General features: G+C 45.4%; 1 protein-coding gene across 7 annotated transcripts in view; it reads left to right on the forward strand.

Moving 5' to 3' along the window:
* HERC1 (HECT and RLD domain containing E3 ubiquitin protein ligase family member 1) overlaps nt 1-21802 on the forward strand; it is a 410083-nt gene that overhangs the window by 307336 nt on the left and 80945 nt on the right. For all 7 annotated transcript variants that reach the window (XM_029575639.1, XM_029575640.1, XM_029575646.1 and 4 more), the window contains exons 61-63: nt 934-1227; nt 1706-1771; nt 1857-1982. In XM_029575639.1, the coding sequence (XP_029431499.1) occupies nt 934-1227; nt 1706-1771; nt 1857-1982 (486 nt within the window). The remainder of the gene's footprint in view (nt 1-933; nt 1228-1705; nt 1772-1856; nt 1983-21802) is intronic.

A 21802-nucleotide genomic window follows, 5' to 3' on the forward strand; every position in this document is an offset into this window, starting at 1 on the left:
CAATGTAAAAGCCATTTATCAACTGAGTTATTTGGGATCAGAATACACTCGGTTGGCATTTTTTCAAAGGGGCTTTTTATGTGGGTACACACACATTTGGGGGCAATTTTCAAACTGTCTGCATTGGGACAAGTAATTATATACTTTTTACATACAGGCTTTGCCCTCGTTTTCAGGACAAAGGTACACACATGCTCTTGCTTTGAAAATTGCCACAGGTACAAACAAGTTCATGCAGTCAGTTGCTCCTGCTTTATGTATAGTAGAATTTTACAGAAAAAGCATGTGTGAAGATTTGAAAATTCCGTCTATATACGTACCTTCACTCCTCCAGCTTAAACTCATCCCTAGGGAATGCCTCTTCTCATTGTAGCTAGAAAGTCTGTGTGTTGTGACACGGCCTGGATTTTTTTAAAACCTAGCTTTAAATTAAATTATCTTCCAGTAGGAGTGCCTCCTACTCAGTTACTTTTGATGAAATTTGAGTGAGAGATGGTAAATAAGTAATCTTACCGGTTCTTTCACTCCTGTGTTTTTCAAAGTTTTTGTAAAAATAAGTAAATTTATATAATAAATCATAAATAAATGAAAACCTTGTAGAAATAGGTTTATGTGGCACTGATTCAGTTATGACCAGCAGTGATGTCTTAGATTTTTCTAATTTTGATGCAGAAGTAATGGTGATGCTGAAAGGTATAGTCTGAGAAGGATATTTTTGAAAAACAAAAAGCCTTCGCTATAATTTAGAAACAGTATATACCTTGTATACCAGAAAATTGTATAAATATGAGAAATTAGGTTTTAGAAAAGGGAAATCAGCTAGGAATAAGAGTAATCAAAAAGGCAGGAAACAGGCAAACTGCTGTTTTGTTAACTTAAGTGGTAACAGAGTTATTTATATTTGGTGTGGTAATTTTGACTTTTCTCTTTCAGCCGCATGTGGTTTGTGGAGATCAGCTTGTTCATAGTGCCTACATGCAGTGCCTGGCTTCTCTTGCTGTGGGACTTCACTTGGATCAGCTTCTGTCCAGTCCGCCTGTGCCACCTCATCACCAGCTCTGTCTTCCGGACCCCTCCAACTGGAATCCCACTGAATGGGCCTGGTTAGAATGTTTCTCAACTACCATAAAAGCTGCAGAAGCACTGGCAAAGGGAGCCCAATTTCCTGACACTTTCAGTGTCCCTGATCTGGAGCCTGTACCAGAGGATGAACTTAGATTTCTAATGGTATGGTACAATACAGTATATTTCTTCTCAGTTACATCTGATAAAACAACAGCAATACATGTAAACTTATATTACATGATGGACTAGCCACAAATTATTACAGCAAAGTAAAATATATATGTTTTATTGAATCAGTACCCTAATTCAAGACAAAATTAACAGTGCAAAGATACAGTATAAAGTGGAGGGCATAAGAGTTGAAAGGGAACGAAGGAGATTACAAGAAAGGTAATTTGAAAAAATAGGTCTTTAGACAGATATGAAAGGTAGATAGTGAGAGGTAGTCAGTTCCAGAGCCAGGAAATTGAAAACTGAATTATTAGAGTTCTTGGTGAACATTTCTAACCAAGTTTTACTGATGATTCACGAAAAGGAAGCTGAAAAACATAAACTTGGATTGAGAATTAGTATCAGCCTGTTATAATAAAATAAAACGCAACTCGTTGCCTTATCTTAATGTGTTTTCTATGTTTTGCAGGATAATAGTAAATGGATTAATGGTATGGATGAACAGATTATGTCTTGGGCAACATCAAGGCCTGAGGTTGGTTAAACTGATATGACTTTCAATTCCAGATGATGATGATTATTGTAGGATGCTCATTTCCTTTAACATAATTGTTTTATAGGATTGGCACCTTGGGGGTAAATGTGATGTGTACTTGTGGGGAGCAGGGCGGCATGGACAACTAGCAGAAGCTGGTAGAAATGTGATGGTACCAACCACAGCACCTTCATTTTCACAGGCTCAACAGGTAATGATTTTTAAGGGAGAAGTTTGTTGTATGTAATCAATTTTCCTCTTCAGTATTTTATAAATATTCTGTCTCCATGCTTTAAGCTTATAATATACGTTGCTGTTTGATCTTGTTGGTCAAGTGTGCAAATGCACTTTGATGGGGCTCATGAATGCATATTTTGCATATACTACAAGAGATAAGTAAAGCAAAATGTGAATCAGATTTATGTTACTGTGTGGGTTTCAAGTTTTAATGAATTTGAAGTTGGGGGTTTTTTTGTTGTTTTTTCTTTACTATGTGTAGAATGGACCTGTGTTTTTGCTGTGTTCAAGCTTTATCATTCACTCTTCTGTCAATGGTGATCCAGAGGAATGATAATACAAACAGTCAGAATCAAATTTTATCTCCTAATGGAAGAATTGCCTTAGGGTTCATGCACTTACTGTTTCATGAATTCTAGATGTATATTCTTTTTTACTCTGCATTGCTTTTCTGATGTGTGCCTTCTGTGCGGGTAATTTTTTCTAAGGTGTTACACCCTTGGATCAGTTCTAGTGCACTTGTGGGTTTTTTTTTGGGGGGGGGGGTTGTTTTTTTTTTAAATAGCACTGCATCTGGTGTGTTAGAGTGTATGCATTGCTCCAAAATCTTACATTTTGTATTTCTGAGGCTCGGGCAGAGTTACAAGTTTCTGTGGTAGAAGCAAGACTTGAATATAGATGTCCTGGTTCCTAGCCCATTACTTTAATCATAGTTCCACTGCCCTCCCCCCCCCCCCAAATCCCTGGAAAAGCCAAACACAATGGACTTTTTGTTTCCCCTTTACTTAGCTCATATGTTCCTGTAGGGGTGGCAGTTCACTGTGCTCCCAAGATTTGAGATTCAGCTGACAGCAGAAGGGAGGAGGAGTCACCAGAGCTCGAGGCAGGCCAGAATATTTTATGACCAGGGAAAGGAGGTGAAGGGAGGTGAATGTAGTTGAATACCTATGGGAGTAGTGCACAGAGTGAATGTTGAGAATGAGAGGGCTGTGAATGATTGAAGGAGAATTGCAAGAGGGGGTAAATGCTGCTGAGGGTAGTGAAATGAAATAAAGGACCGACAAGCGCCTGCGGGGAGGGCCCCCTTAACAGGGCGCTTGCCGGCAGAGCGACTGCCCCACCCCCACTACCCCCCTCCCACCCGCGGAGTCGCTTACCGCGGCGGCCGGGTGGAGGGGGGCCGGGTGGGAGCAAACGCCGCGAGGGATGGAGCGCTGAAGCCGGCCGGAGACCTCGGGGACCGGCGCATCGAGGGCGATGACGTCATCGCGCTGCGGCGCGGTGACGTCATTGGGCGGGCGCGCGCAGGCGCGCGAATCCTGGCCCGGGGTCTCGCGGGACTTCGGGCGCGAATTCGGGCCCGAGATCTCGCGAGACCTCGGGACTTAAAGGCAGGGCGAGCGCCGGACCAGGCCCTTTTCGCTGGCCGGCGCTCGCGTTTGGAACAGAGCCGGAGAGGATTTCAGCCGCGATCACGCGGTCGGATTAAAAAAAAAAAAAAAAACGAGAGAAATTGTCGGCAGGCACTCCGGGCGCCCCCCGATAGGACCCGGAGACCCGAAACGCCGATTTAAAGGCCCAGCGGCTCCTGGAGCAGAGGAGGAGCCCAGGACACGTGGGGGGTGAGTCTGGTGGTCAGCCAGGATCGTGCGGACAAGCGGTCCCAGCGCAGGAAGTGAGCAGGCAAAGCAGCTACAGCGGAGATCGGGGTCTGGAGAGCACAGAGGCAGCTGGGAGCTACCGGAGACACCCCGAGGCGAACAGAGGAACGTCGGATTGAAGGGGAAGAAGCCCTGCGCCTGCACAAGGACCCAGAAGGACCGGAAGGAGCCCCTGGGGCACAGGGAAGACCGCAGCGCTGATCACCGCAAGTAGCAGGGCTGGCTACCGGGAAACGCAGCCATCCAGCCAGGATTCCAGAGACTGCATACTGAACTGTGAGTACTAACCTCGATCGCCCCCCCTCACGACCGTGGGCCGGCTTGCCTTTCACGGGTCTGGGAAGCGATATTGACCGAACGTCGAGGGGGCTGCGGATTTGCGGGAGCCGAGGGAAGGCGTCGCCTAGCGTGCGTACGGAAATGGCTGGTAAAGGAGCAAAGACAGCCCCGGAACCGAGGCAGACAAGGGGGCGCAGCCGGCAGGCGAAGGTGGCGGAACCACGACCTGCGAGGGCAAGGAAGCCTGATGGTGCTGGAGAGGGAGGCCAAGGCCGGGGAAAACGCCCTAGGACAGACAGAGTCAAGACACAAAGAAAGGGGCAAGCGGAGACCGGCAGCGGAGACAAGAGTGCGACAGAGAGGAACGCGAAGGGGCGGACACCGGCGGAGGACACGACCGGAACACTGCCCGCATCCGGACCGTACAGTGCCCCACCATGGGGCTGGCCCGTCTGGCCCCCAACGGGGCCCTCTGGAGCAGGGACAGCGTCATCAGCAACGCCAGTACAGGGAGCATACCCCTACAGCCAGAACGCATGGCAAGCCTCAATGTACCCTCCATGGTGGCAGGTCCCACCTCCATGGTACACGGCACCAGCGGGCGGCAACGCCTCAGCGGGAGCCCGCACACTGGGAGCGGAGGTCGCCGAGCAGGTGGCGACGGAGAAGGACATACCCAGCGGGGAGGCCGGCACAGAGAGTAGAAACCGGCCCCCGGCACCGCGGGAAGCGGAGGAGCGAGCCGAGGAGACAGGGAGGCATCGCGAAGCAGCGGCGTCGTCGGGAGACGCAAAAGGCAAGAGGACTAAACGAAAGAGAAATAACGGTGACTCCAGTGAGGAATCCTCCGAGGAGGAATCCGATGAGAGTGAGGCAGCGGCTGACTCCCCGGTCAAAACACCGCAGGAGATAGCATCAGCCGCTGCGGCCGCAGTAGCCCTCCCCAATTTGGCAGAGCTGTGGGAGAGCGTGCCAAAGGTGTTACGCAATAAGATAAGGAAGCGTGAATATATTGATATTTTTTCAATATTAGAGGGCAGGAAAGGGGCGGCCGAGAAGAAAAAGGGAAAGAAAAAGGAGGACCAGAAAGAAGGGGAGGTAAAGGTGCCCAGGAACATAACTAATTGGACCAGGGCATTCTTAAGAATGATAAGCATCATAGGGCGGGAGGATCCATCCCAGTACGCCCCGATGCTGAGTTATGCTGATTCCATATTGGAGGCCTATAAGGAATATCAGGGGTGGTGCTGGCTGAATTATGATGAGAAGTTCAGGGACAGAATGGAGGAGAACGGGAACTTGTCATGGGCAGCACAGGATGTAGGATTGTGGCTACGCCAGATGACCAGTAAGGTTATGGAGGCAGGGGCCTCGCAAAAAGCGGTTCGGCCGCATAGCGGTGCGACGAGCGCGAGCAGCAATTCGTGGGGGGAAAGCGGTAACAACAGGGTGTGTTGGCGTTTCAATAAGGCGGGGTGCAGTTTCCAGGACTGCAAGTTCAAACACATATGTTCATTATGTGCGGCGCCGCATCCGGCATCGAAATGTGCGAGGAAAGGCCAGGGGACGGCGGCGGGGAGTAATGGGAAAGGGAGGTAAGGAAGTATTTCAGAAGGCACCGTCCCCGGTGTGTGTGGCAGCCATGCTGGGGTGGTTAGCCATATACCCCAGGAGACGGGAAGCGGAACAGTTGAGGGAGGGCTTTGAGCAAGGTTTTAGGATACCTTTCCAAGGGACGGTTAAGGGCATAAGTTACAGGAATTCCTCATCGGCAACAAGATTGGCAGACATAGTGCAACAGAAAGTGGATAGGGAGATCGAATTGGGCAGGATGGCGGGACCATTTGCGGACCCCCCGTTCGCGGAGATGATGTTGTCACCTTTGGCAGTGGTGCCCAAGAAGGAACCGGGGGAGTTTCGGTTAATACAAAACCTCTCCTCCCCGACAGGGTCCTCGGTGAACGATGGCCTCCCAGCGGAGGCGTGCACCGTTCAATACACGTCCTTCGACGAGGCCGTGGCGTTGGTCAGGCGCTGCGGGGAAGGGGCCCTAATGGCTAAGGCGGATATTAAGTCGGCCTTTCGATTGCTCCCCGTACACCCTGACAATTTTCCCATATTAGGTTTCCAATTTCGGGGTTCTTACTTTTTTGACAAGTGCATGCCTATGGGGTGTTCGGTCTCCTGCGCTTACTTTGAAATGTTTAGTAGTTTTTTGCAATGGGTCTTACAAAAAAGGGCGGGGACCGATAATGTGGCACATTATCTGGACGATTTTCTATTCGTGGGCCCGGCCGGCACGAATACATGCCCAAAAACTGGTGGCATTCCAGGCGATGGCGGCTGATTTCGGGGTCCCGCTAGCAGGGGAAAAAACTGAGGGCCCAGCTACGACCCTATCATTCTTAGGGATCGAACTAGACACGCAGGCCATGACGTCGCGGCTGCCGCTCGAGAAGTTAAACAAATTGCGGGGTATGCTCAGGCAGGCACTGGCCAGCAAGAAGACGACTTTGGTAGGCTTACAATCTATAATAGGGAGCTTGAACTTCGCATGCAGGGTCATCCCGATGGGTAGGGCTTTTCTGAGGCGGCTGGCAGATGCAACAAAAGGGGTCAGGCGGCCGCAACACCGTATCAGAATCACGAGCCCAATTCGAAAGGAAGTGGCTATGTGGCTGGAATTCCTGGACAATTTTAACGGGGTATCCATGTGGCAGGAGGAGGCGAGGTCAAGCCAGGACCTAGATATATACACGGACGCATCGGGCGGATGGGGCTTTGGGGCATACTGCCAGGGCGCATGGTGCGCAGCACCGTGGCCAAAGGAGTGGAGGCAGAGCGGGCTAGTAAAAAACATAACATTCTTAGAGTTATTCCCGATCCTGGTGGCCATTACGGTCTGGGCACAGAGGCTGTGCAACAAAAAGATCATTTTCTGGTCGGATAACATGGCCGTGGTGACCGTGATTAACAGGCAGGCGGCCCGTTGCTCTAAGGTGGCCGCGTTGTTGAGGGAAGTGGTCCTACAGGGCTTGCGAACGAACATGACAATCAGAGCTAAACATGTACCGGGCATCCATAATCAGGTGGCAGATGCTTTATCTAGGGCTAAGTGGGATCTCTTTCGTCAACAGGTGCCGGAGGCGGAAGCGGAAGGAGTTCCAATACCAAAACAATTATGGCAGATTGGAATGATACGGAATGGGGGTTGCTGAGGTCATCGGTGGCCCCAGCAACTTGGAAAGCATACTGCAAAGGGTTTTCTAGCGTACAAACATTCTTGCAAGGGCAGGGATGGCAAGGGGGGCATATAGAGGGTAGGCTCATAGAGAGGTTCGTGGCATGGGCGAAGGAGGAAGGGATGTCCAGAGGATCGACAGTGAATCAACTGGCAGGTTTTGCATTCTTTGCAAAAGCGCAGGGCTTAGGTGACCCCATGGATAACTTCATGGTTAAGAAGCTGTTAGCCGGCTGGGCCAGAAGCACTGTCTGGAAGGGGGACAAGAGGCGGCCAATAACCCATGAGATATTGGTGAGTCTATGGCACGCGGTAGCTAAGGTAGCGTCAGAGGGATTCGAAGTGATTCTTTTTAGAGCCGCTTTCTGCACGGCTTTCTTTGCAGCCTTAAGGGTCAGTGAATTGGTGGCAGCATCCAAAACGGATAAAGGAAACGATGGCATACTTCATGCCAACGTCACAGTCCAGGAACAGGGCATTACCATAAGGGTGCATAAATCTAAAACGGATCAAAGGGCAAAGGGGGTGGACATAAGGCTAGCAAGGGTGCCATCACAGGTGACCTGCCTGGCACAAAACATGGAAAATTACTTACAAATCAGACCACAGGGGGGCGCCCACTTATTAATTCATAAGGACGGGGTGCCGTTAACCAAATTTCAGTTTGCGGCAGTACTGCGGAGGGTAGTGGAAAGCGTGGGTTTGAACCCGGAGGAATTCAGTACGCATTCCTTTAGAATTGGGGCCGCCACTAGTGCGGCACAGGCGGGCCTGCCCATGGAGGTGATCCGAAGGATAGGCAGGTGGAGATCAGCAGCAGCAAATAGGTACGTGAGGCAGGGAGGGGTTGAGAATGGTCAGTAACGAAGGAATTCATATCTCGCCCGCAGGTCCATTCTCCCGGAGGAAGGTAGTATGGTTGGTAGGACACTCTTTCGTGCACTGGGCAGCTCGGCGGGCTCGGGAGAGACCATACGGCACGCACCTGGGATTGGCACCGCGGGGAGTCGGTGTGACCTGGATGGGAATCAGAGGCATGAAATGGGGTCGATTGATCCCGGAATTACAGAGCAGCTTACGCGCAAGGCAAAAGCCGGATGTCATAGTTATTCATTTGGGAGGCAACGACTTGGGGGAAATTACAGCAAAGCAGTTGATTGATAGTATAAAAAGGGATTTGGAAGCAATAAGGGAGATGGCCCAGGGAACAGCCATAGTGTGGTCGGAGATCATACCCAGGCTAAAATGGCAGGGTGACAAGCTATGGTGCAGGGGGCGCAAGAAGGTGAACAGGCAGATTGAAGTCTGGGCCCCGAAGGTGGGCATGGCAACGATTCGGCACGACTGGGCAGATGAGCCATGCATAGGTCTGTATAGACCGGACCTGATACACCTATCGGATGTCGGGTACGACCTGTTCAACAATGCGATACAAGAGGCGCTGGAGCATGCGCTGAATGAAGTTGGGCCGCAGTAGGGGAATTGGGGGACCCATGGGGTTTGGGGGGGCCCGGGACAAGTGTAACACTGTCCCGGTCTGGTGGCGGGGGTACCCGAGTTAGGGGGGGGGCCAGGAGGGGCCCGGAGGACACGGTGGACAAACCGTGGTCACAGGTGAAGGAAAGTGCGTAGAGGTGGGCGTGGGCTGCCCGGGGGATGGCCCCATGGCTTGGACATGGCGGGGGGCCGGTCAGAGCGTATGGCGGACTGGCTAAAATGGCGGACGCCGGTACGAAGCCCGGTATGGTAATATTTGACGAACGCACTAATACTCGGGTACCGAAAGTTTGGTTTTATATTAATAATTAATAAAAGCTGCGGCCTATTTTCACCAATATTGGAGTATGTGTGGTTAATGGATGGTGATAAGGTAAGGGGGGAGGGGGAGAGAGCACAGCGGTGCAAGCTGCCACTGTTAAGGGTTGAATATTGCAAGAGTAGGGTGGAAAAGCACAAGGAGGAGCTAATGCCATGTGGGACATAGGTGGAGGATTGAATATTTTTTTCTGTGAGGACAAGCATGGGTGACATCCGATGGAGCCTGGCACAGAATACTAAATCAAAGTTTCTAGAGCTTTGACTGAACCTCACTGGGCATGCCCACGGCATGCTGTTATGCCATGTGGGATCCCTTCAGTCTTTCTTTTTCCGTGGAGCTTGTAGTCTCAGTTCAAGCCTCTTTCTCTTTTTTCTAAAATTGTTTAGTACCTATTTTCATGTTTTTCTTCAATATTTTGCTGCTTGTTATGGAATCCCACTGTCCCTTCCTCTGTAGTTCCCTAGGTAAGGTTTTTCTGCATTTTTCTAAGTTTCCATTCACTGCGTTCCCCAGGTGGTGGGGCCATTGATGCCTGATGGCTGTTGACTCTCCATCAACATCAAGTTTGATTTTGCATCCCTTTTGCTTCACTCAAATGTATCTAGTAGGCCACTGTGGTGCCCTCGATGCGGCAGAGCCATATCTGTCACAGACCCTCATGGTGAATATGTACTGTGCCTGGAGTCACACATTCCCTAGCATGTAACCAGATAGACTCAGATTATGCTCCCCTGCCAGCAGATGGAGACTGAGTCAGATTTCAAAGCTGACATCACCCTATATATACTCCTGCAGTGACTTCAGCCCTCTAGTATTTCTCCATCTCCAGCAGATGGTAGACGTACCTCTCCCTATGGGGATTGCTGTACTTTTTGGAAGGAGAAATTCTACATTCTAAATTGAAGAAAATGTAAGCCCCTGCTCTCCTGCGGTGATTCCTAAAGGTCCCTCCCCCAGTTGAGAATTCCTGAGGTGATTTCTGAGATCCCTGAGAGATGTGCCTTGTTTTGGTGGCTGGTTCCCGGTGTAGACTTTGCTGCTCAAGCAGCTGAAAGGCAGCGGGTGGAGGAAGCCGAGCGCAGCAGTGACAGCCAAAACCCTCTCCCCCCCGCAGCCGGAGACCATCTCTACTCAGCCAGTAAGCACTGAGCCCAGGTAGGATTACAGAAAAATAAAAGATTTACTGATTCAGACCCTGAAGACGCTGAGAGTTCCTGGGGTGGACTCTAGGACTGAAGCAAAGAAGAATCCCATTCTGAATTCCCTGCAGAAAGCCTCTTGCCTACTTTCCAGTACTGGAAGCCATCCAGGAGCTGATTGACCTGGAATGGGACGCCCTAGAAGCAAGTTTGAAAAGGGGCTGAACATTAGAAGCTCTATACCTGCTGGATCCAGCAGTGAGAGAATGTTTGCATTTCCCAAAAGTGAATGCACTAGTTTGCACAGTCTCTAAATTCACAACTATCTCAGTGGTGGGAGGAGTGGCCTTAAAGGATGCACACGATAGACGGATGGAATCCATCCTTAAACAAGCCTTTGACATAGTAGCAATAACCTTACAGATTGCTTCTTGTTGTGCCCTGGTAGTTCATTCATGCCGCCTTCTCTCACAAGAGGTGGATGATGCCGGGGTAAATCCCAGAGCGCCTATGGAAACTGCCGCCACCTTTTTGGCAGATGCAGGCTCTGATTTAGTCTGTACTTAGATCAGAGAAGCGGCCTCAGTGGTAGCAGCCAGAAGACAGCTATGGTTGCAGAATTGATCAGCTGATGCAACCTCCAAGGCCAGCCTTACAAAGTTGCCCTTTAAAGGATCATTCCTATTTGGAAACAAATTGGAAAACCTGGCCAGTAAAAGAGGCGAATCCCCAGTCTCCCCGGCTACTGGAAGATAAAAGGAAGCAGCTGCAGTGCCCAGCCTCTAAGGGGCTGGTCCAGGGGCTCCCAATGTTTCCGCCCCTACAGAAACTCGACATTTCAGAGGTCTTGGCCATTTGGGAGAACTCCTTTCGTAGTCTGTAGCCCAAGAGATGGACAGGTTTGAGTTCAGGCTCGTTCCGAACTTCCCAATGAAAATTGGCCGACCCATCTTTGTAACGAGGAGATAGGGGTTGACTACATAAGAACATAAGAAATTGCCATGCTGGGTCAGACCAAGGGTCCATCAAGCCCAGCATCCTGTTTCCAACAGAGGCCAAACCAGGCCACAAGAACCTGGCAAGTACCCAAACACCAAGAAGATCCCATGCTACTGATGCAATTAATAGCAGTGGCTATTCCCTAAGTAAACTTGATTAATAGCAGTTAATGGACTTCTCTTCCAAGAACTTATCCAAACCTTTTTTTTTTTTAAATATAAAGTTTTATTGACAGCAAAGTAAAACAATACAACATGAGAGTAACCAGACAGTCAATAAGCATTTCAAACTATATAACCCCCAGAATTCCACTCCCCCGCTAGGATAAGCACAGTAGTATCAGAGTTACAAGAACATAAAACCACAACATTATGGTATGGTATGTGGGAAATGTGTAATACTGTTTTATTTAGTATTAATTTTTAACCTTTTAACTGTTAAGGTTATTTACTGCTGTAAACCGTTTTGGTCAGTAAGCCTTACTGGAAAACGGTATATAAATTTGTTTAAATAAATAAATAAATAAATAAATAAATAATACAGATATGGTTTCACAAAGCATAGCAGGATAGTATGCCAAGAGTATCACAGTCCAAATAAACTCAATCAAAGACCACCTGGAAGCCTCGTAGTTTCGTCAGCGGGCTCCAAGGAGGCAGAAGTGCCTCAAGTATGTCCGGCAGAGTCCCGAGCATTTAACCATGTGATAAAAGGTTCCCAGGTACGACTATGGGCTGGCAGACGATCATGACGGAGGGCAGTGAGATGTGCCATCCGGTAGCACAAGTGCAACCTATGAATCACAGCAGGTAGAGATGGAAGACATGGTAGTTTCCATGCTTTAGCAATTTCACAACGGGCAGCAATATAGACCTGGGTTACGAAAGATTGCATAGGTTTAGAGAGAGCCTCATTGGGTATAAGGAGCAAGACATGAGCGGGATACAATGGGAGAGCAAGACCAGTAACATCTTGTAGCCAGGTTTGCAAAGCATTCCAGAAAGGCTGTGCCAGAGGACACGTCCACCAAATGTGGAAGAACGTGCCCACCTGCCCACACCCCCTCCAACACTGTGCTGAAACATGGGGATACATAGCATGCAAGCGCACTGGGGTCAGATGCCACCTATATAATGACTTATAACAATGTTCTTGAATGGCAGAGGAGACAGAGCATTTAGCAGTTTGCTGAAAAACAATATCCCAGGTGTCCTCCGTGAGTTCCTCCCCCAGATCAGTAGCCCAAGCCCGCAAGTGAGAGAAGGCATAAGGGGCAGGCGCACTCAGCATAGAGTATAGTTTGGAGATAACTCCAGTCAGCTTATTAGCGTATGCACAATAGGTTTCAAATAAAGAAACAGTAGGTCGTATCGCCTGAATAGCAGACAACCCATACAAAAAATGCCGTATTTGAGCCAAGCCTAAGAAATCCTGGGGACACCCACCCAGCCGGTCTTGGAAATCCCCAGAGGATATTAAGGAACCCTCCTTCCAAAAATGACCTACAGTAAATAAGCCTTTAGGGGCCCAAATGGAAGAAAGCCGGGAAGTGTAGCCAGCTGGGAAACCAGTATTATGAAAAAGAAAAGAGGATTGGTGATATGGAAAGGCACCCACCATAGTGCCCTTCCATTGAAACCAATTAGTAAGTGTGTTTTGTAAAGCCATGGGCATAAAATCAAGAAGTCTCCAAGTGGATTTAGGTTGCCAAAATAAAGCTTGTAGTGGCATCTCCCCAATCATTGCATTTTCTAAACGCACCCATTGCTTCAGGTCATTAGTATAGTATGTTGCAACAACCGCCCTCATGTGGGCTGCACCATGATACCATTGGAGATTAGGAACTCCTCTACCCCCATGTTGACGACGTTGATATAAAACAGCCCGCGACACCCTAGGGGGCCTCCTATTCCAAATATAGTCAAAAAACTTCTTTTGCCATACCTTAAGGATCACTTTAGGAACTAAAATGGGCAAAGTAGAGAACAAATATAATAAGCGTGGTAGAACATTCATTTTCAAAATCGCTATACGTCCCATCCACGAAAAGAACTCCCTACCCCAATTGTGGAGATCCCGATCAATTTTCTTCCATAACGGAGTATAGTTATAATTAAAGAGTTCCGACAGCTTAGCTCCTATCTGAACTCCCAAATATTTAATGGATTGTTTTGCCCACCTAAAGGGAAATGATCCAGGTATGCGTTCCACTTCCAAAGCTGGCAGGGTAAGGTTAAGCAGCTCTGACTTATCATGATTGACCCTGAAGCCAGCCACTTTGTGGAAGGCTTCCAACTCCTCCACGACCGCTAATAAAGAAGCATAGGGATTAGTCAAGGTGAAAAGGACATCGTCCGCAAAGAGGGACATTTTGCAGTGAATACCTTCTAATTGCACCCCAGTTATTGCAGGTGAGTGCCTCACCTTAGTAGTCAAGGGCTCCAAAAAGAGTGCAAATAGCATAGGTGAAAGGGGGCAACTCTGCCTCGTGCCCCTCTGAATATCAAAACAAGAACTGTAGCCTCCATTCACCTTCACCCGATCCAAACCTTTTTTGAACCCAGCTACACTAACTGCACTAACCACATCCTCTGGCACCAAATTCCAGAGCTTAATTGTGCGTTGAGTGAAAAAGAATTTTCTCCGATTAGTTTTAAATGTGCTACTTGCTAACTTCATGGAATGCCCCCTAGTCCATCTATTATCCAAAAGTGTAAATAACCGATTCACATCTACTCGTTCAAGACCTCTCATGATCGTAAAGACCTCTATCATATCCCCCCCTCAGCCTTCTCTTCTCCAAGCTGAACAGCCCTAACCTCTTCAGCCTTTCCTCATAGGGGAGTTGTTCCATCCCCTTTATCATTTTGGTTGCCCTTCTCTGTACTTTCTCCATCGCAACTATATCTTTTTTGAGCTGCAGCGACCAGAATTGTACACAGTATTCAAGGTGCGGTCTCACCATGGAGCGATACAGAGGCATTATGACATTTTCCGTTTTATTAACCATTCCTTTCCTCCTAATTCCTAACATTCTGTTTGCTTTTTTGACTGCTGCAGCGCACTGAGCTGATGATTTCAAAGTATTATCCACTATGATCTTTTTCCTGGGTGGTAGCTCCTAATATGGAACCTAACATCGTGTAACTACAGCAAGGGTTATTTTTCCCTATATGCAACACCTTGCACTTGTCCACATTAAATTTCATCTGCCATTTGGATGCCCAGTCTTCCAGTCTTGCAAGGTCCTCCTGTATTGTAACTACTCTGAATAATTTTGTATCATGTGCAAATTTGATAACGTCACTTGTCGTATTCCTTTCCAGATTATTTATATATATATATATATATATATATATATATATATATATATTGAAAAGCACCATTCCAAGTACAGATCCCTGAGGCACTCCACTGTTTACCCTTTTCCACTGAGAAAATTGACCATTTAATCCTACTCTCTGTTTCCTGTCTTTTAACCAATTTGTAATCCATGAAAGGACATTGCCTCCTATCCCATGACTTTTTAGTTTTCTTAGAAGCCTCTCATGAGGGACTTTGTCAAATGCCTTCTGAAAATCCAAATACACTACATCTACCGGTTCACCGTTATCCACATGTTTATTTACCCGTTCAAAAAAATGAAGCAGATTGTTAGGCAAGACTTGCCTTGAGTAAATCCATGTTGACTGTGTTCCATTAAACCATGTCTTTCTGTATGCTCTACAATTTTGATCTTTAGAATAGTTTCCACTATCTTTCCCAGCACTGAAGTCAGGCTCACTGGTCTATAGTTTCCCGGATCACCCTTGGAGCCCTTTTTAAATATTGGGGCTACATTGGCCACCCTCCAATGCAAATGGCTATGCAGGCCTGGACCTTGAAGATCCTCAATGATTCAGGGAAATTTAATCTCCTAAAGAGCCAGAAATCAGCAACAAGCCACTGAACCCAATGCCCCTATGGTCACAGGTGACAGAAAGAGCATTGACACTGGCCTCAGCATTGATGCAGCAGTGGTGGTAAGTACTTGAAGGAAGGGAGTAGAACAGCAGATCAAGGAATGCCAGTGCCTGTCTTGGTGCCCTCGATGCCTTGACACAGAGACCTTGTAGTGCCTCTTTCTCAGCTCGCTGGATTCATTTCTCCAAGTCATCCTCAAAACTTGCCGATGCCAATACTGACTGGGAGGCATTCTGTCCAAGCCATGGACTGCGTCTGTGGCTCATCTATGATCAGTCCCCATAGAGGAGATCTGCAAGGCTGCGACATAGAGTTCCCTCCATTCATTTATAAATCATTACTGTTTGGGCAGAGATGGCTTATGTGACAGCAGGTTTGGCCAATCTGTCCTTTGGAACTTGTTTGAGGAGCAGAACCCAATGGTTTCCAGCCTAGGGCCAGTTTTTGTTACAGGCAGCCCCGCATATTTGATATATAGTCAATTATGGATTTCACTTGGAAATCAATGGGACCCGTAAAACTTGTTAAAATCCATTTTTTCTCACATAATCCATTAAATTTATTCTATTTCACTATTGGATTTGCTAATACAATAAAAATAAAGGCTTTTTGGCATATAGCTATGAGAGGGGCTTGGGGGTGGTGGAGAAAATTTATCAAAAACGATCCTTGTATTTCTCCATTTTTAACATTCTTAGATAATCAGGAATTTCCAGTAAATAAAAATTTACATATATATATCGAGATTGGAGATGTAGGGGATTATATAGTATAGGACAGTTTTTTAATATCACCAACAAAACTTTATCTTTTCAAGAAGTTCCAAAAACCTGGTTTATACCAAAAGGCATTTTTTTTGTTGCATATTTGCATGGAAAGGTAAATGTGATATTGAAAAATTAATATTTTCTCTAGAAGATATATTTTTTTGATACAACACCTAAATTTAATAAGATTGCAGTATGGGTTCTGACTTTAAAAAAAGAATTAAAAACATCTCACTTAAATACATTGGCTACTTTGTAGAAAATAGATTTGGGAGTATTGATAACAGAAAAAAAATTAATTTAGCTTTTTGTCTGGTCTATAAATAGTTATTGGTAGCTAATAGAGAAATTCAATTTAAAATTCTGCATAGAATGTATATTACTAGAGAAATGGGTGTTCAAATGAAATTGTTGGGTAATTATTTATGTTTAAAATGTAAAATACAAAGTGATACTTTTTGCCATATGTTCACAGGGTGTCCTAAACTAAAAACTTACTGGAGTGAAATACAATGTTTGTTGGAAAAAGTATTAAATACTGACATAGAATGGTCAGGTAAACTATTATATTTACATTCGTATGAGCAAGCTAGTACATTATACAGCAGAGAAAAAACATTTTTGTGATTATCACTTTTATTAGCTAAGAAAAATATATTGATGTCGTAGTAGGAGGAAGAGGCCTCGTTATATGAAACATGGATTAATGCATCACATAGCATTTTCTGAGATTCAGAGAGAGAGAGAGAGAGATTCAAAATCCTCGACAAAAAAAAAAAAAAAAAAAAATTTCCAATTGTGAAACCCTACTCTTTGGGTTTCTTATCGATGTGGGGAGAAGTAGTTGGGGGATGGGTGAAAATTGCAAATATTGTTAACGTTTATATTGTTTTTTTAAAAGTAATATTTTTTTACCTTTAATTCTTCAATGTATAATGTGTTTTAGTTGTATGTGATAAAAGGAAAACTCAATAAAAATACTTTGCTATCAAAAATGTTGATGTTGTGCCCGTTGGCACTGGTTTTCTTGTTACCCTTTTTTCATTGGGGGCAGCCTGTAGCTAGAGATTTACCCAGGTGTGAGGACTGCCATCCTGCTTGTCCTCACAGAAGCAGAGTTGCTTATCTGTAACAAGTATTCTTCACAGACAGCATGATGTCAGTCCTCATGAAACCCACCAACCTCCCCATGGAGTTGCTTTCTCAATTTTTTAAATTTCTTTTCTAAATATAAGACTGAAGGGGGGACCCCATGTGGATGAGTGGCATAATAGCATGCATTGGATAAGTCCAGTGAGGCTCAGTCAAAGTTCTAGAAACGTTGGCATAGATTTTCTATGTCGGGCGCCATCAGACGATTTCACCCAGGTATGAGGACTGACATTCAGAGAACACATGTTATAGATGTGCAGCTCTGCTTTCCTCCCCAGCTCCTTGAAGTCAGTAATGCAAACTGGACTGTCTGGCATCTTATTCCTCCCCAAGGTTCTGTAATAAGTATGAGGGATTAGGACTTGGGTAGGAGAAAGAGATAGAGGGAGAATGGGCCATGATAGGGTGATGTATTAGAGCCATGTGGGGAAGTGGAAGAGGCATGAGAGAGGCAGTAGAGGGATGTAAGAAAGGCAAGGGGGAAGGGTATGTGTGCAAGAAAGTTACCGATGGTGATAGGGGGATAGGGTGAAAAAATCCAAACTGTGTCAATGTCGGGAAGATGTGGTGGTGAGGTGGAGGGGTGTGTGTCTGTGTGAGAGCCAGAAAAGATGAAAGGGGAGAGAGAGGGTAAGGGTGGGTGACAGTCGTATATAGTGAAGGGGGTAGTGTGCATGGGGGAGAGCTAGAAGAGGTAAAGGAAGAGAGGAAGGAGTGATAGGGCAGAGGGATGAAAGGGTGGAGGGGTAAGAGAGCCATAGATGGAGATGGAGAGAGAGAATGATTTGATAGAGAGACAGAGGGGGGAAGACAGCCCAAAATAGGGTGAATATTTATTTATTTATTTATTTATTTAATTTTATTTAGAGTTTCTTCTATACCGATAGCCGTTTGCACATCGTATCGGTTTACATACAACTAATAACTTTGGGGCATGGCCCTTACAAAGAACAATCAAAAGAAAAGTAACAAAAAATATATAAGGAGTCACGTGATGTGGTGATCTGGGATAGACGTGTCTGCCCCAGCTCCAGGTGACCACCTCGAAATCTCTACTAAATCTCTGGCATCCGCAGCTTTTAAGATACATCAGGACATCTGTGAATTCTGCCTATGAGTATCGATCGATATATGAGCAAATCGCCGGTCACCATGCCTCCCAAATTGGTGAAAAGAGACAAAGAAAAAACTAAGCCGGGAGAGGACAAAATGGCCGCCGCAGGGGAAAGACCGTCCGCTGGCCTAGCAGATGAGGAGGCGATACTGGCTTTAACCAATGCGGTAACTGCGGCCCTGGCTCATAAATTGGACAAGATTTCTGAACAATTGACTACGCTGCAAACGGCGCTAGCTGAACTTCCCCCGTGAGTGGAAACTCTGGAACTACGCGTGGGAGTTGTCGAAGATGAGGCGCTAGTCACGGTGGGTAAGATTCACAAAATGGAGAAACAAATCCAGACACAAGAAGATCGCATCGAAGATATGGAGAACCGATCGAGGCGCAATAATTTGCGCTTCGTTGGGATACCAGAATCTGTTTCGGATCTAGATCTGGCAGATCAACTCACCCAGTGGCTTCCCTCGGCGCTTAATATTCCAGAGCAGCTGGCTTCTTTAAAAATAGAACGGGCCCACCGACTGGGAATAAAGGCTGGCCCGAATCAGCGTACACGTGTGGTGATAGCCCGCATGTTGGACTTCGCGGATAGGCAGAAGATCTGGCAAGCGTCCCGGAAGATCTCACCTCTCAAGTTTCAAAATGAACCAGTCCGCATATTTCAAGATTTTTCGGCGAAAGTCGCGGCGAAACGCAAGGAATTTGGCCCTGTGTGCTCACAGCTTGCAGCTAAACAAGTGCGGTTCGCGCTGCAGTTCCCCGCTAAATTACGCATTTGGCACGAGGGGCAGACACAGGCCTTTGACTCGGTTCCTGAAGCGAAAAAGTACCTTCAATCTGCTCACCTCATGACACGAGAGGACGCCGGGGCGACAGCTTCATCTTGAGCAGCAGCAGCTGCTGACTTCTCGGCGACACGTCCTGATGATTGCAGGTTCTTTTGCTGATGTGCGGGCCTGGCCCAGGCACGCTCAAGGTTGCTTACGGTTTTCAGTTTAACTTGGTTACTGTCTAATTTTGAGACTCATAGCTTAGGGCACAAGAACACTGCAATTCAGCAAGAGGTTTTAAAATTTAGTTTATTTTGGCTTTTTCAAAAGACATGCAGAGACAAGTGTTCTTGTGAGATGCAATCTGCCCTCTTTCTGTAATAAGTAGCATCTCAATGAATTTCTGCCCTGCTCTGACTTATATAATTAAAATCCAACATTCTCGAAGCTTCCAGAAAAGTGTAACCGCCCACAAACACATGATACTGTTTGTCATGACAATCTATCCTGTATAGGAAATGCTTGTGAGGACCTCCCTCAACTAAGAATTCTTCTAACCCTGTTACTCCTCCCAATGTAAACAAGTTCCTGTATCATACTGGCTTTGATGCAAGTATTCTCTTCTTGTCTTCTGTTGTTCTTCTTTGTTTATTGTAAACACCTCCCAGTCTGGGTCTTGAATAGAGCTTGGCACCAGGATTCATTCAAATTGGTTTCAGGTCATTGAAACCAATATCTGCAAGATAAAGGCTTGCATCCTATTTTCCTGCAGAACGAGTATCCCTGCATTGTGAAGTATATGTGGCCATTAAAATAGGCCTCTCTCCTTTTGTTGCCAGCAAATCTGTCTCAGAGATTCTCTGCAAGTCATTGATGCCTTCCTGGCCTGTAATTATAAGCTTTGCAGGATTTACCAGTTTCCCAACTCTTCTGCATCCTTTGAATCTGTGATAGTCAGAAAGTCTCTCAAAGTTCATTCACCTCTGACAGGCCACGATACAGCAAAGGCATCTGGGAATTCTTGGTTATCTTAATCAGACATATTCTTCATTTCCCTCTATGGGACACCTTAAAATGGATAGGTGTCACATCAATCAGTCTTCGATGCTAAGCCATGACAGAGGAACTTAAAAGTGTAGCCTAACCCCTAACCTTGGTATTTATCAGGTGTAGTGCATAGGTGTGTGTCCCTCTAGATTCCTAATTAATATGAAGGATGCTCCCACAAGCATTCACTAGTTAATCAAAAAATAACATCAAAACTAATTTTCACTAGGTAGCTATTAGCTCTATAATGGAGCTATACAGATACCTGCATTATAAAAAGGACCTACTTCATAATAACATGATCACATATGTTATCTTTCAAAATCAAGTAAGTACATAATAGTGGTATAACATGTAAAGATAAGTACACAGAGAGACTAGTATGAAAGTACTGTGTTTCTCATATAATACTAGGTATACTGGGCAAATCTTTTCAATGAATACTGTTGTTGTGAACAACTACCAAGGATAATATTCATTAAAAATGGCAAACAGGGATATAATCAATGCACCTTACCAGAAAAGTAAAGAAACCAATAACATAGAAGAAAACCAAGAATCTATAGAAAAACTCATACTGTGTTGTGCATACATGATGTAAAAGTGTTGCAAAGCATAAGACATATTCTAGTCATATGCTGTAGTGATGGAAGATCAAATACAAAGGCGTATGCATGATAGGCAAAGGCATAGCAAAAGTCTGAAACATCATACTAATTCTGTAGGGTATTTATAGTGCTATCCAGTATTAGGACAACAACCTGTAGCAGTGAAAGCACTCACTGTATGGACAGTCCTCATTCACTTGTGACAGTCATATGTCTAAGAGATAATACAACTGTGTAGGGCAAGTATTAATTTTTTTAAGGTAGATGATGGCTAATAATACTGCTTCGTCTTCAGATACTTCTAGGGGAAATGGGGCTCATACCCTTCTCAAATGATGGTAAGTCTAAATATATTGGGGATAATCATAACAATAAATGAAAGCTAACTCTGTGAGAAAGTCTTTAACATATTATGTGAACTACTTTACAGAATTGATAAACCATCAGTGTAAGATTATACACAGGAAAGGAAAGAATGTCATATAAATAAAAGACAGAAATAAGGAAAATTATATCTTCCCCTTTGGAATCCTAAATAGAAACCCACTAACTTATAAGTCACAGATAGAGTTTATAATGAAAGGACCAAAATAAAAAGAAAAGAACCATGAGCAATTAATAAACCCAAAAATATAGTAATAGAATATTACAAATCCCTATAGCAGAGCTCCTCAAGTGTAAGGTATGTATTTGTTTCAAGGAGAACAGTAATCTTTGTGAAAGAGAGTGAAACAGTCATTAGGTAAAATCTAGTAAATAGTGTCATAAGAAAAGATATTCAAAGAAGGGTTCAGCAAAAACATTAGAATAAGAGATAGAATATTGAGATATTAAAGATCAACAAAGTGATTATCCTAAGTGCAAGCTGCAAAACCAAAGAATAGAAATAGCTTATAACTTAGGCTGGTGTGAAAGAGAAATATAAAGAGATCTCCCTCTTGAACCCTGAATTATCATATTTGAATCACAATGAAACACATCACCCTCTATGTGATCAAAGCAGCTTCCATAGATAAAGATAGGAAAACCTAGTACATATGCATTTAACTGATTCAACATATAAGTATTATAAAGTCTAAGACTGGAAAATACTACTTAACTAGGAACATACAAACTAATAAAAACAGCATCACTTCAAATAATATTATTAACTTGAACACCTAAGTGCTGACAGAGAATGAAAGAACCCAAATTCTACATAAAGTCATTCCCACAAAACATAGAAAAAGCAA

The sequence above is a fragment of the Rhinatrema bivittatum genome, chromosome 13 (genome assembly GCF_901001135.1).
Source record: "Rhinatrema bivittatum chromosome 13, aRhiBiv1.1, whole genome shotgun sequence".
NCBI classification, from domain to species: domain Eukaryota; kingdom Metazoa; phylum Chordata; class Amphibia; order Gymnophiona; family Rhinatrematidae; genus Rhinatrema; species Rhinatrema bivittatum.